Source organism: Myodes glareolus, chromosome 8 (assembly GCF_982192425.1).
Source record: "Myodes glareolus chromosome 8, mMyoGla1.1, whole genome shotgun sequence".
NCBI lineage: Eukaryota > Metazoa > Chordata > Mammalia > Rodentia > Cricetidae > Myodes > Myodes glareolus.
This window is the reverse complement of record NC_142033.1, coordinates 108335090-108349689: the sequence shown is the minus strand read 5'-3', so window position 1 is coordinate 108349689 and position 14600 is coordinate 108335090. Positions and strand designations below refer to the sequence as shown.

At 57.2% G+C, this 14600-nt stretch overlaps 1 protein-coding gene across 2 annotated transcripts; it reads right to left on the bottom strand.

Annotated features, from left to right (window-relative positions):
- Nucleotides 1–436: 436 nt before the first annotated feature.
- On the bottom strand, nt 437–13866 carry Btbd2 (BTB domain containing 2). Of its 2 annotated transcripts, none has more exons than XM_048460496.3 (9): nt 12567–13862; nt 4971–5090; nt 4259–4415; nt 3730–3835; nt 2844–3041; nt 2279–2471; nt 2004–2091; nt 1666–1812; nt 437–1570 (listed from the first exon to the last, which is right to left on the bottom strand). In XM_048460496.3, the coding sequence occupies exons 1-9, from the start codon at nt 13127–13129 to the stop codon at nt 1409–1411; spliced, it is 1734 nt and encodes a 577-aa protein (XP_048316453.2). In that variant the 5' UTR covers nt 13130–13862; the 3' UTR covers nt 437–1408. The 2 variants fall into 2 exon arrangements, with proteins under 2 accessions (XP_048316453.2, XP_085548620.1); XM_085692494.2 differs by having other exon boundaries at nt 1432–1570; nt 1666–1826; nt 12567–13866.
- Between the last annotated feature and the right edge of the window lie 734 nt (nt 13867–14600).

Sequence of the window (14600 nt, the reverse complement as noted above, 5' to 3'; positions counted from 1 at the left end):
ATTTCTCTGTGTAGCCCTGGCTGTCCTAGAATTCCTGTGTAGACCAGGCTGGTCTTGAACGCAGGGATCCACCTGCCTCTGCCTCCTGAGTGCTGGGATCAGTGTTCACCCTCACCTCCCGGCATCTGAAGTCACTGTGTCGCAGGAGCAGTGGAGGCGGCGGACCTGGCAGCACAGGTGCTGGGACCGCAGGTCCCCTGCAAGCACAGCAGGTGCCCTTTACCACGGAGCCATCTCTTCAGTTTTGAAGCACTGTCATGTATCCCAGGCTAGCCCAGGACCCTGGACCTCCAGCTTCAGTTCCCTTCCCAGGTCTTGGCTCTGGCTGCCTGCCTCCACTCTGTGGGCACACTGTGAAGGTGCTCTTAGGGAGGGAGCCACATGTGGCCAAGGCGCCCAGCCCAGCCGCACAGCAGGCAATGTGGTACTCAGTGGCTCAAGGCGCATGTTTCTCTCCTTTATTTAAAAAAAAATCATTTGGGGACACAGTGTGGAGGGCTCACCTCCCATGGCTTTGGGGAGGACATGGGATCTGGGTAGGAGGTCACAGGTACAGAGACATGAAGGAGGGGGACCCCAGATAGGGGACTGTGTCTCCTAGGGCATCATTGGGCAGGGTGCCTGGTGGCCTTAGAGGGCCAGGGCTATGGTTTGCACAGGGCTGTTCTGTACCCTGGAGGCCACAGCAGCCAGCTGGAGGCCCAGTGTGTCTTGATGGGGCTCAACTGCTACTCCAGCCCTCTCGGCCACACCGGGGAGGAGCTGGTCCAGAGGGGCTGCACGTCACTGCTGGGAGGGGCAGGAACAGTGGCCCACATGTCACCCACACTGGGGTAGACCTCCCAGCAAGGCCCAGCAGCCCCGCCCGAGGCTTCTCAGGACTGACCAGTGCCCTGCACTTGCCCATGTCCAGGAGGCCAGAGCTTCAGGTGGCCCCAGTGCTCACAGGTCAGGCCCTGGAGTCCCCAGGGAGCAGCGGAGAACAGAAGGAACATGAAACCCAAACCATCGGCTGGAAGACAGGCCCAAGCGCAGGCTCCAGCTGAGTGTGGGCTTGAATGCATTGCAGTGTGCAGTTTAAGAGAACGGACGAATGGCTGCAGTGTCCTGGGCACGGAGCTGGCCGGCTGCCCTGAGCTGCAGGAACCAGAGTGGGAAACCCCGACTCCCAAACCACCGCCCTTGACCCCAACAGCTGTCCATCCAGGCCAAGCCCACTCTGCCCCCAAGACTGAGGGATTGTCCTGACACGGCCCAGCCCATGGCCCGACCACCTCCCCAGTGCCTTGGACAGGTGGTCACACTTGCCCCTGTGGACACAAGGCAGCCCCTTCCGTGATGACGAGGGAAGTGGTGGAGAGGGAGGCTGGCCCGCAGACGGCCGAGGGCGATCTGGGTGGAGGATGGCCTAGGTGTAGAAGATGACCTCGGGAATCTGCCCATCCTCCACGGAAGTGCCATTGTTGTTCCCGGCCGCATAGCAGAAGGTGAAGCAGGTCTTAGCCCCCGTGGTGGCTGACTCGTGGGTCACCTTGCGTAGGCCTTTGGTGCCATAGTGAGAGTCTGGGCCCTGGCAGGGAGAGGGAGGCACAGTGAGGTCATGAAGTCCTCAAGACTGGAGGGGATAACAAGGGTACCCACAACCTGCGGGGACAGTGTGCCCACCTTGAGTGTGGCGCAGGCGGTATAGTTCACACTGGGCAGGACCTCCACGGGCTCCTTGAACATAACACGGAAGGTACTGGCGGAGCCGTCGCAGCTGAAACCAGTGTCATTCTGTCCGAGGACCGTGTTGCTGTCTGTGTGGATGATCTGGGGAAGGAAGGCTGCTCAGCTGCTCAGCGCACAGGGACGCAGGGACACAGGGACGGGAGGGACGGGCATTGATGAGGGTCTCAAGGAGAGGAGACCCTCCTTGAGAGGGGGTCTGAAGAGATAGAGTGAAGTGGCTGTTGGGGGGCACAGGGCCAGCTGTGGGCATGGCTGGAAGGCAGGCAGCTCACCTGGATGTTGACTTGATAATCAGTGGGTCCGTGGATGGATCCATAGAGCCCAAAGCCCACCACAAAGATGCGCTTGTTGACAGAGAACCTGCAGAAGGAAGTGGGTGGCAGATGGCTTAACGCCCTGGGCCCATGAGTGGAGCAACTGGAGCAGCCATGGAGGAGTTGGGCAGCCCAGAGCTATGGGAAGGGCACACGGCCCATTCAGGACCATGCCCAGCTCCTGCTGCCCCTTCCTTTCCGTCACCTCCCCACCTGGGGTCCCAAGGCCCCACCTGATTCTGTCACTGGTGCCGCTGTAGCCCCAGCGGCTCTCCACCTGCTGGAACCGGTTGATGCTGCACTCCTTGCCCCGCAGGCAGCACCGGGGCCTGTCGATGAACTCCACTCGCGGCTTGGGGTTCACAGTGAAGTGCAGGAAGAGGCTGACCACCTCGCGGTCTACCAGGATGCCAGACTGTGCCGGGCCTGCGGGCAGAGGGCTGGCTGACCACACGGAGGGACGGCAGACTCAGGGCCTGCCCCTCAAGCTGGGACATCTGATTCTCAGGGCCCAACCAAGTTAAGGAGTTCCTCCTTCCTGGAACCCCCTTCATTGTCCTTCTGCCGGACAAGCTGGGCTGGCAGACCCCACCTCTGAGGGTCCCTCTCTAGAAGCCACTACAGGCTCTGCATGCCAGGTGACCGACTGACCACCTGAGCCCAGCCCAAAGCTGAATCCCAAGTGGTTGATAGGACACGACCCCAAGACGTGGAAACCCCAGGGTCCCAGGCAGGGTCCCCAAGTCACAGCCTGATGGCATGGAGGGTGGCTTAGAAGCGGCCGTGCAAGCCTGTTACCTGCGGCAAACTCCTCAATGGTCATCAGGGGAAATCGGATGAGACCCAGGGCCTTGCCCAGAACCTTCCTCTTGTTCTCAGGTGTCACCTGAAGCTGCTGCCGGTGACACTCGGCTTCAGACCAGCGCACTACAGCATTGAATAGCCTCACCTCACGGATGCCCAGGGTGTCACGCTCTAGCACTGCCACCAGGGTGTCTGTGGCAGAGAAAGGCTTGTGAACCCCTGTGCCTGTAAGGGGCCACATGCAGACCAGACCATGTAAGAACCACCTCACAGCCAGAGCTTGGCGACTGTAGCCCTCTGTCCATGTTTATCAATAGAGTGTTTTTGACAAACAGCGCTCCCTCCCTAAGCACTGCCTTTCTCCCTCCCTCTCTTCAATACACAGTAGTTGAGCCCAGCCTTGAAATCACCATGTAACCAAGACCGGCCTTACACCCTTGCCCTCCTGTCTCTACTTCTTGAGTGCTGGGGTGATGGGCTAGCAAGTAATAGGGAAGCAGTTTACCAACTTAGCTGAGTCTTAGCCCTCTTTCTTTTTGAAACAGGGTCTCATTCTACAGCCTAGGCAGGTCTAGAACTCACAGCAATCTTTCTGCCTCAGCCTCCCAAGAGCTGAGATCATAGGAGTGCATCCCTACACCCTGTGATTGGTTCCTGTGGCTTTGACCCCACAGGGCCCTTCCACTGCATTGCAGACACCCGTGGAGAGGGCCAGGTGGCCTCCCTCAGCAGGGGTAACACCGACCCCAGAACAGGTCCTGCTACCAGGCCCATCGTGTCACCCAGGAGGTGGGGTGTCCTGTCATCTTCAAATCAGGATCTCCAACTTGACCCAAGCCCAGAACAATACTTGGATCTAAGACCCGTGGGCCTGACTAACCCAGATCAATGTCTGTGAAGCCCTCGGCGGCGATGGCATCGGCTGTGTTCTTGTCTATGCTCTCCAGGCACAGGCTGGCCAGCTGTGGCTCATCGAAGAGCCGAGCCTAGAGAGAGCGAGGAGGTCAGTGCCCACCAGGCAGGCCACACACACACACTGCACATCTCCCTTATGAATGAACAAAATAAAACCTAAAGTGGAGGAGCCGGGTGTGGTGGCACACACCTGTCACCCCGGGCCTCGGGCTGAGACAGAGGGGTCAGGAAGGCAGAGCAGCCTGCCTGCTGAGCCAGATTGTCTCAGAGGAGAAAGAAATAAAGCAAACAAAAAGCCAGGCAGTGGCGGTGCACACCTTTAATCCCAGCACTGGGGAGGCAAAGGCAGAAGGATCTCTGTTAATTCAGGGCAGCCTCCCCAAAATACAAACAGAAAGCGGACAGTGGCTGAGGTGAGCTGGTGCCAGCCTCGTAGTCACATGCACCACACGCAGAACCCCAGGCATCACCAAATACCACATGGGCACACTCACCTGCGTGAGCAGCATGAAGGCATTGTCAGCCCGCAGGTGCTTCTTCAGGAACTCAACACAGTGCGCCTCGAGCGCAGGCACTGCATATTTCTTGGCGGTGTACAGCGTGGTCATCACCGTCTCAGGCCCAATCTGTACCTCATCTGAATACAGGAACCTGAGCAGGAGAAGTGGGCTGTGAGAATACGGCCACCAGACCTGCCAAGCACTGCACATTTGCAAGGGGCTGCTCAGCCACCTTCTAGAACTGACATCTGTCAATCTCCTGATCTCAGCGAGTCACACAGGCCACTGCAGGCGTGCTCCTGAGACCCTGTGGCCAAGCTTATGCAACCATAGGTAAATCACAGAAAACCACGCTGACCTCAGGCACTGTCTGGGACAGTATAAGTGCCCACTCAGCAGACAAGAGGCCATGGGCTCCACCCCAGCACCGCAGGCCAGGCATGGCACATAGTGCGCTGCCTATTCTTGAAGATGGCATGAGTTTATGTATGCCTGTGTGTGTGGCCCTGAAGAATATCAGACCCCTGCACTTAGCGACCACCTGGCTGGGGTTCTGGAGGTGCTGAGTCATCTCTCCAGTACCCCAAACCTCTTCTCTGGGCATGTGTTACTGGAGGGCAGGCTCTGTAGCAGATGCAGAGGGATCTCTCGTCTTCTCACTCTATCCCACACTCTAACCCTGTGGTCGGAAGAATCTGGAGCTTACTTGAGCAGTGCCAGGAACGCAGCGGGCTCCACATCGGGCAACTCAATCTCGGTGGATGTGGTAGCCATCCCGCCATTGAACATAGCGTCAAAGACAGCGCTGCCAACAGCTAGCACAAACCTGAGCCAGAAGAGAGGGCGACTGTCCGTTAGTCTTGCTGGCCCAGGCGAGTCAGAGTCCCCTGTCACACCTGCAGAGACTCCTGGCAATCCTAGCAGAGGCCTTTCCGGGCCTCAGATCCTTCTAGAAGAAACAGGAAGGAGGCAGCAGCAGGGGCCAGCATGGGGCAGTACCACACTCCTTTCTACTCACCCCTGCCCACACACCCCCTCACTCACTCCTGCACTTGGCCCTTCCTCATCCCCATTCCCTCAGCTCCCCTCCCTCGAGCCTCCAGGCCGTAGAAACAGGCAAGGGGACCTGAGCCTCACAAAAGAAAGCAGACTAGATACAGGGGCTGGACAGCCTCCGGCAGGGAGCACAGGCTTGGAAAGGGTGTTAGGGCTTGGGGAAGGGCAGGGGCAAGGGAACCAAAGGGGTCATGTAACAGCTGGAGGGTGGGTGGGTCAGGGCAGGACAGAGGGCACGATGGCCAGGCTCAAGACCCACAGCAACTCGGCTCGTAACACAGCTCATGCTCTGGGTGGAAACAATGACCAGGGAGCCGGTCCAGCGCCCTGCTCTGTTCTGTGCTCACAGTGACAGGGTGGCTCTGAGCAGACAGCCTCTCCAGCTGGACACCTCTGGACATGTAGATGGGTCCATGCACCATGAGCGGGACAGAGCTAGCAGTCACAACAGAATCACTGCTGAAGCTGGGGACAAGAGACCTACAGCCTTCCATGGAACTGCAGGCCCACTGTGCCTTTGGGGTGCACCCACTACGGAGGCCCCTCTCCACCTCACTGGCCCTACAATAACGAAGCTTCCTCCTGCCCAGTCTGGCCACTGCTGACTGTCACTGCAAACTCGGATCAGACCAGGCACCACCAGTCCCCAGGTAGCAACCAAGTACACCCAGAGCCTCTTGGAAATTGGCACTCCCAAATGGAATTAACTAAAACTAACCAAAGAGAAGGCGACAGGCGCCTTCAGACTTACAGACATTCAGACAAAGAGCTGACAGCTGGCTGGACCTGCCTTGTCATGGCAGGAGGTCAGGGCAACCTGGGCAACTCAATAAGCCCTTGTCTTGGAAAATAAAAACAGGCAAGGATAATAGCTCAGAGCAGAGTTCCTATCCAGGATCCCTGAGTGAGTGGCTGGGGGCGTGGCCAGGGTCGAGCCACGCCTAGACTCCCCCAGTGGGTCTCAATGCAGCACCTATCTTGCATGTGCATACCTATACTTCATGTCCATCACTGCAAAGTCACAGTGGAGATGGCTGACAAAAAGCTGAGGCAAAGGCTGGAGCCGGGGGTTGGGACAGCCAGAAAAGACCCACCTGGGGGCCTTGAGAGTGCAGCTGCTCAGACCAGGGTCTTGGCTCTGGGATCTCCGTCTCAGCCCTGCAGCCTCCCAGCTCCTGACCTCATCCTGGTGCTGGTGGAGGCTGGGAAACCTAACTGCTCAGCACAGCACAGCAGCTCCCGGCCCCGGGCCCACGCAGCAGTAAGCCAGAAATAACCTCTCTGCCTGTGCCTCTTCTTTCTTTTTAGGAAGTATTCTGTCCCTGCGGGGAAGCCTCCACCGACCACGCAAAAGCCAAAATCAGAAACTCAGGCCCCCAGCTGCACTGGCATAGCCATAGCCACCTGACACGAATGCTCACACCTGGCCCTCTGACTCAGCAATGGGGCAACCCATGCCAGGGGAGGCCCTGGGAACTCTCCTTGTCCCCGCCTTCGTTCTCCTGCAGACATCCCAGCCTTTTCCCTGGACTCGTTGTTTGTCCACTATGGCCTCTTTAGTTCTCCGCAGGGGACAGGAACAGACACATGTTCCCAGCCAAAGGCAGGACAGCCCATCACGCATCAAGTGTGACCACATACAGCATGTTCCTTCTACAGCCATGAACACAAACAGGGCTACACCACACAAGCCGAGCGGGAAGTGAAGGGAACTGAGGACAGGGAGGACACAGGAGCTAGTGCTGGGGAGCCATGCCTAGGTGCAATCACAGCAGTGCTGCTGCATGCCTTGTCAGGGGGCCATCTGGGGAGCCATGCCTAGGTGCAATTAATATGGTGAATTGGGGACCTGAGAGATGGCTTAATGGGTTAAGACCACAAGGTACTCCTGCATGAAGCCCAAGTTTAGCTCCCAGTACCCACGCTGGACACTCACTGCCAGCTTCAGGGATCCAATAACTGGACTCCGCAGGCTGACACACATACAAACACACACACAAGTTCACATGGACACATGCATGCATATACATACACACACCATTAAAATAGATCTTTTGCTGTTGTTTTTTGTTTGTTTCTGACGGGGTCTTACCACAAAGCCTGGGCTAGCCTTGAACTCAAGATTCTCCCCCTCAGCTTCATTGCTGGGATAGCCTGTAGCACCACAGCCAACGCAAGGCCAGGAGCCTCACTAAAGGGACCAGCTCAATGTGAACCAAGACTTCCTGCACCAGGAGCACCAGGAACTACAGATGTGCACAGGGAGCCAAGGCTCCAATCCCACAGCCACATGGACAGAAAAGCCCACAGCTGGGTCTGGGGAGAGTGCTCCATGGGAAAAGAGGTTGTGAGTTCAAATCCCATCACACGTGTAAAAAGCCAGGTACGGGTTAGGTAAGGTGGCCGTGGCTGTAATGGGGGGGGGGGGCAGAGGCAGGTGGAGCTCTGTGGGTCTGGGTCCAGGCCAGCCTGGTCTATACCCTATCTTAAAAAAACAAACAAGAGCCAGGCGGTGGTGGCGCACGCCTTTAATCCCAGCACCCAGGAGGCAGAGGCAGGCGGATCTCTGCAACTCGTTCCAGGACAGCTAGGGCTGTCTCAAAAAACTTTAAAAAAAGGGGGGGGGGGGGTTCTTTAGACAAACCTTATGCAGCTCAGCTTCCTGAGAGCTCACATGGCAGTGAGGAGATGGAATGAGTATATTACTTATTTGTAAAGAGTCTCACTGCTGAGTCTGAGGCCAGCCTGCACTATAGAGAAAGTTCCAGGACACCCAGGAAACCCCCGTCTTGAAAAACACAAAACAAAACAAAACTTGGTTAGCCATGAATTTGCTACATAGACCAGGCTGCCTTAGAACTCATGTTGATCCACTGGCCTCTGCCTTCTGAGTTCTGGGGTTAAAGGTGGGCACCACCACACCCAACTATGAAGAGAATTTTAAGGAAATACAATAAACAACATTTTCCCAGTATACGTGGATGGAAGACAAATAGGCCAGGCGAGGCTGGAGAGAAGGCTCAGGAGTCAGGAGCACTGGCTGCTCTTGCAGAGGACTCAGGCTCAAGGCCCAGCACCCAAATGGCAGCTCACACCTGATTGCAACTCCAGTTGCAGGGCTTCTGACGCCCTCACACAGACATACATGCAGGCCAAACACGGATGTACATAAAATGAATAGAAGATTAAATAAGTAACTAAATAGGCCAGGCATGGAGATATACACCTGTCATCCCAGGCAGAACTGTGGGGAGCTGGAGGCCAGCCTGGGCTACATGGCAAGAGACAGTCTCCAAAAACGAAACAAAATACACAGAGGCGAAGGGATGTGGACTGGGGAGGGAGGGCTGGCTTAGACTTGAGGCCCTGAGCTCCATTGTCAGCCCGGACAGAAAGAGACACACACACTGGAGCAAGACAGTCTGGCCGAAGTGTGAAATCTGCCCACAAAGAAGAGGGCAGCAGATGGTTTCAGGAGGGACCCTCAGGGCTTCGGAGGATCCACGCACCCCAAGGATAAGCATCCTAGGCAGAGGTTCTGGCTATCAGTCCCCAAGCCGATCCAGGTGGCTTCAGAAGCCCCGTGGCAAGCCGGTGTGAAATCTGTGGACGGCTCCTGGGAAACCACCAAAGGAGCAGGGTATGGAGGCACAGGCCTGTCATTCCAGCACTTAGGAGGGCAAGGCTGGAGGACCACAATTTCAAGACAACCTGGGCTTCTGCAGATTCCAGGCCAGCCTGTCTACCAGACAGACAACAACAGCAGCAGAAACATGAGGACGGGCTCTGCACCCTCCACAGTAGCCAACCAGGAAAGTGGAGCGCTTTCTACAACCTATCATCTCAGCAGGGGAGGTAGAGGCAGGAGTTCAAGGTCATCCTTGGCCACCAAGAACTGGAGAGCAGCCTGGCCTCCATGAGACCTTGTCAGAAGGAAAACAAGGGACTGGAGGGAGGACTCAGTGGCTAGTGCGCTGGCTACTCTTCCCAGAGGACCCAGGGTCAGTTCCTGACACCCACACATCAGCTCACAACCAGCTGGGACTCCAGTTTCAGAGGACTAAACACCCTCTTCTGGCCTCCAGGGGCACTGCATACACAGGGTACACAGACATACATGCAGGCAAACACCTGAACACATAAAAATAAATAAATAAAGTCAGGCGGTGGTGATAAACACCTTTAATCCCAGCACTCAGGGGACAGAGGCAGGTGGATTTCTGTGAGTTCGAGGTCAGCCTGGTCTACAGTGAGTTCTAGGAGAGTCAGGGCTACACAGAGAAACCCTGTCTCAAAACAAATTAATTATTAAACTAAATGCACACATGTGCACATACAGGCTTCCCCCATCCTCAAAGCCCCTCCTGCCCTGCCTATCACTACACCTGAGCTGAAAAGTCGCTATGGAGCCAATATAACTGGCCAAAACATTTCTTTTTTCCAGACTGAGACTTGAACCCAGGACTTTCCAATGCTAGGCAAGTGCTCTACCACTGAACTAGACAACCCACTGCAAGCTCTTGCTGTCTGGCCCTTCCAATGAATTTGCTGGCTGTGGCAATACCAGGTATCTACCATGACTGTTCTCTGAGGTCTCGCCCTGAAGCCCAAGCTCACCAATTCCAGCTAGCTACCAGGCTGCATCAAAGATCCTCATTGTCAGAGCTGGCTTTTATGTGGGTGCAAGCACTTTACCCACTGAGCTGTCTCCCCAGTTCCCATCTGGTGGATAAGGTCTCCTGGAGCCCAGGTGTGAGCAAGGACGACCTTGGGCTGCAGTCTCTGGCCTCACCTCCAGAGTGCCGGGTAACAGACCTGTGCCTCTCAGCCTGCTGCTCTGCTTCTCTGGGTGGCCTCAGGTGTCACTTCAGGTGCCCAACCAGGACCCCAGCCACACGAGACCCTAGTGCTCCTCCAAACTTTCCTTGTGTTCTGTGACCTTGACAGAAGCGCATCAGGTGCTGCCTCTGCTTTGAGTCAGCTTTCCCTGACCACAGTCGGTTTATCTGTTCTTGGTCACACAGGGAGGCCAGAAACCACAACTCAGTGGAGAGAGTTTGTCCACCATACACAGAGCCCAGGATTCTTCCTCATGACCCCAAAGAAAAGAAAGAAACAGAACGGTACAGGGTCCTAAAGGCCACACTCTGGACCACAGGTCTGTGAAGGCCTCTGGGAGGTCCTTCAGCCTCTTGCAGGTTGTGGGGGGTTGCTCTTCAATCCCCCTCTTCCTTTAAATTACAGGCACAAGAGCGCAAGCGCCTCCACCAGGAACTGAGTCTATTGTCCTCTACAAGAGAGCACACTCTTAGTCACTAAGACATTTTCTGGCCTCCTCCAAAAGAAAAAAACAAAACAAAACAAAACAAAAAACAACAGGGTAGGCAGGAGTGCCACAACCCAGTCCCTCATGGGAGGAGCCTAGGGGGCCTTCTACTCCTGAGCTACGCCCCCAGCCCTCAATTTACTTGTTTTTCTTTTTTGGTCATTCTTTTGGTTTGTTTTTTGAGGCACTCTGACTAAGTGGCCCTGGCAGTTCTGGAATTTGCTGTTGACTTTGGAGTCACAGAGATTCATTCACCTGCCTCTGCTTCCCAAGTGCTGGGACTAAAGGGCCACCACAGCGCACTCTTTTTCCTTTCTCTGACAGAATCTCCTAGATGGCAGGTGGACCTGGAATTTACAGTCCTCCTGCCCTGGCCAAGACACAGCTGAGCTCAAGGCCTGTATGGCCGCACACAACTGCTTTTCTTAGCCAACCCTAAGCTACACTGTTGGTGGGTGGGACTTAGGACCCGGACTGCTAGACCCCCCACCCCGCAGATCACTCCTCCTCCCCACAGCGACCAGTGGACTCCAGTCTCTGTGGAACCACAGTATGAAGTCACCATATCCCAGCAGGCCTAGAAGGGGTGGTCTGACCTAGTACGTAGGTATGGAAACTGAGGTTCAGAGTTCTCAAGATGAAGGGGTCCTGCTGCTGATGTCCATCCAGTCACACCACTGGCGGCTTCTCAGCCACCTGCCATGATGCGATTAAGAAACCTATTCCACTTGGAAGCCACGTCCTCCACTGCCCACCCTACCACCTGGCAAGCCCCCCACGGGGCTAGAGTGCCCTTCACTCTTCCTCCTCTGTCCTTGCTGTGGACACACACACTCAAGTCCTCTAGACTCAGGGTCTCAGCACCCCCAGCACTCCTAACAGCAAGAGACCACTTCTCTCCTTCACAGGGTCTGGACACCCACTTCTGTGTTCTCCAGGCTGCCACCAAGACAACAAACTCAAAAGTGCCCAGAGCAGCACCGGCCAGACAGTGCATTTACGGGACTCTTGAGAGTCCTCAACCCCTTCTAAGAATGTCCCAAAAGCTCGGCGGGGCATGGAATGAGATCTATCTGGTAAGGTCTGGGGGTGAGAGGGGTTGGCGGAGAACTGAGGCAGGCAGAAAGAACGAGAGGCAAGAGCAAAACTAGGGGTACACAGGGAAGCACAAGCAGGTGTCTTGGAGAGAGATGGCCTAAGTCAGATGGCAGGAGGTACAAACACAGGGTGTGAAGACGGTGGGTGGGGGAAGGAGGGGATGGGGAAGTCATGGAGGGGGTTCCTAGAACGGGACAAGCTGGGAAACAAGGAGAGGTGGGGGTGACTGGGGATTCAGGAAGCAAGAAAGGCCCTGGATGGAAGGGTTCAGGTGACCTTACAGGGCCTGAGCCTCTAGATTCAGGGTCTTGGGGTGATGCAAGGTGCGGGTGTGGTGTAGGGTCTGAGGTACATGGTCCTGGTGGACTGCGGGTTCTTGGGGTGCAGAATCTAGGGATAAAGAATCTGGGTGCAGTCCAGTGTCTTGAGATTAGGGTTGGGTTGCAGGGTCCAAGGTTTGACTGCAGTTTGGGGTACAGGACCCAGGGATGCAAGGTCTGATGGGGTGCAGGGTCTGAGATGCACATCCTAGGTGAAGTTCAAGGTCTCGGATGCAGGGTTCTGGGTGCTGGTTCATGGGGTGCACGATCCAGGTGAAATGCAGAATCCGGGAGGGGAACAGGATGGGAGGGTGCAGGGTCTGGGTAGGCTACAAGGGTTTCAAGTGCAGGGTCCAGGTGGGGTGCAGGGTTTGTGATGCACGATCTTGGGTAGGGTGCAGGGTTCCAGGGTGCTGGTTCTTGGGATGCAGGGTCCGGGTGGGGTTCAGGGTCCAGGGGTGCAGGGTCTGGGGTTGCAGGGTCCGGCGTCTCGGCGGCCCACCTGTGCGCGGGGACGCGCTGCGAGCTGAGCCCCTTGCCCACCAGGAAGTGCACGTCGCACAGCACCTCGTTGTTGAAGAGGAAGGCGAAGCGCTCCTGCACCGTGGGTTTAGTGGCCTGCCAGTTGTACACCGGCTCACGCAGCAGCGCGCCCGGGCCCGCGTCGTCGCGCTCGTCGCCCACGGCCTGCGCGTCCGGCACGGGCCCGGGTGGCGGGGATGGAGGGTGCGGCGGCCCCGGGGCGCAGGCGGCGGCGTTGCCGGGGGCCGCGGCAGCGTTGGCGCTAGGCCCCAGGCCGCCAGCGCCAGGCCCGACCCCCGGCGGGCACGACGCGCGCCCGCTGCCGCCTGCCGCCATCTTGTCGCTGCGGCGCGGGGGCGGGGCGACGGGGGGCGTGGTCATTGGGGGCGGGGCCGCCGAGAGGCGGAACCTGAGTGGAGTGCGGGAAAGGGAGGGCTGAGGGGCGGGGCCGCGCAGGGGCGGGGCCTGCGAGGAGCAGAGGGAGGAGCGAATGGGCAGACAGAGAGGAGGGAGCAAGGGCAAGACTAGAAAGGGGTGGGGCATGCAGGGGCAGCGGAGAGGAGAGGGAGGAGGATGGATAGGGAGGAGAGTGGGGAGAGGAGAGGAAGGAGGAGAAGCTATTGGGAGGACAGAGAGGGGGAAGAGGGAGGAGGGGCTTGGTTGGGTCAGACGAGGAAGAGGAGGGGCCTGGAGCGAGCCAGGGCAAGAGGGACGGAAAGAGGGGCAGAGGGAAAAGGGATTCAGGGAAAAGGGAGTATGGATACTAGAACTGAGAAGAGGAAATGGGAGGGGAACAGGAGGGACTGAATGAGAGGGTGAGGCGACAAGCGAGGAGCACAGCCCGGAGCTAGGAGAAGAGGGCGGAACCAAGGAGGAGCAGGCCCCGGATTGGAGCAAGGGCAGAGCAGGAAAGGCGGAGGCAAGAGAGGCAGGTAAACTAGAGAGGGGTAGAAAGCAAAGCAGAGAGAGGGGGATGGGGGGGAGGGGGAATAAGGAGGAGAGGGAGGGGCAGAGAGAAGAGGGTAGAGCGAGCAAGAAGATGAGGAGCAGGGCTGTCAGGGTAGGGGCCCTGGAGAGGAAAAATGAAGGGTGGAGGTGAGTCCAGAGGAAGGGATGGAAGGGACAGGAGGAGGGGAGGAACCAGGGAATGGAGCCAGAGGACGGACAGAGGGAAAAGGGAAGATGGGAGAAGTCCAGGAGTAGTGGACAGGGAGAGTAGGGTCTATGGAGAAGGGAGGGATGGAGGGAGGGAAGAAAGGAAGGGAGAGGGAGGGAGGCCAGACTGCACAGCAGAGGAGGAGGGAAGAGTGGGGGCGGGGTTTGTCTGAGCAAGCCACGCGAGAGGGCGGGGTCATGGACGAAGGGCGGAGTCACAGGGAAATGGGACTGCAGTAGAGGAGGAAGTTAGGGGAAAGCTGGGGGAGGGGCAGTGAGAGGACTAGGAAGAGCTGACGTGAGGATGAGGAGGGCTCAGGACCCCTGCTTAGAGCCTTGATCCCACCCACACTCTTGCTCCTGACTGAGTCCCTGAGCCTAAATGACCCAGCTCAGGCTGCAGGACTCTAGAGACCAAAGCTGAATACTGTGGTCCCAGAAAGGAAGTGGGGTACGGTAGGAAGAAGGGGACCCAGGCCAAACCTGAGGAAGGAGGGTCGGGGAAGCCAAAGGCCTGAGGAGCTGTTGGGGAGAGTGGGCTTGGGAAAGGGGCAGGGCTGGAGGGGTTGAGTTGAGCAGCCGGATGGAGAATAGGGAACGGGAGGGACCCCTGTGGAAATCTGCTCTCACTATACTCAGAGCCTCCTAGACCCAAGATCCCAGATCAGGCCCCATAGTCTAGACCTCAGACACAGACTGTGAAGCCTGATCCCACGTGTGAACTCTGAGACCCTAGGATGGACTCTGACTGGCCCCACAGCCCATTAGCCTGCCTTACCAATGAAGTCGTCTTCACAGCCCAGAAAGGAAACCGAGGTTGGGGAAAGCAGCTTGTGTGTATGGGGGGGAGGGCATGGAT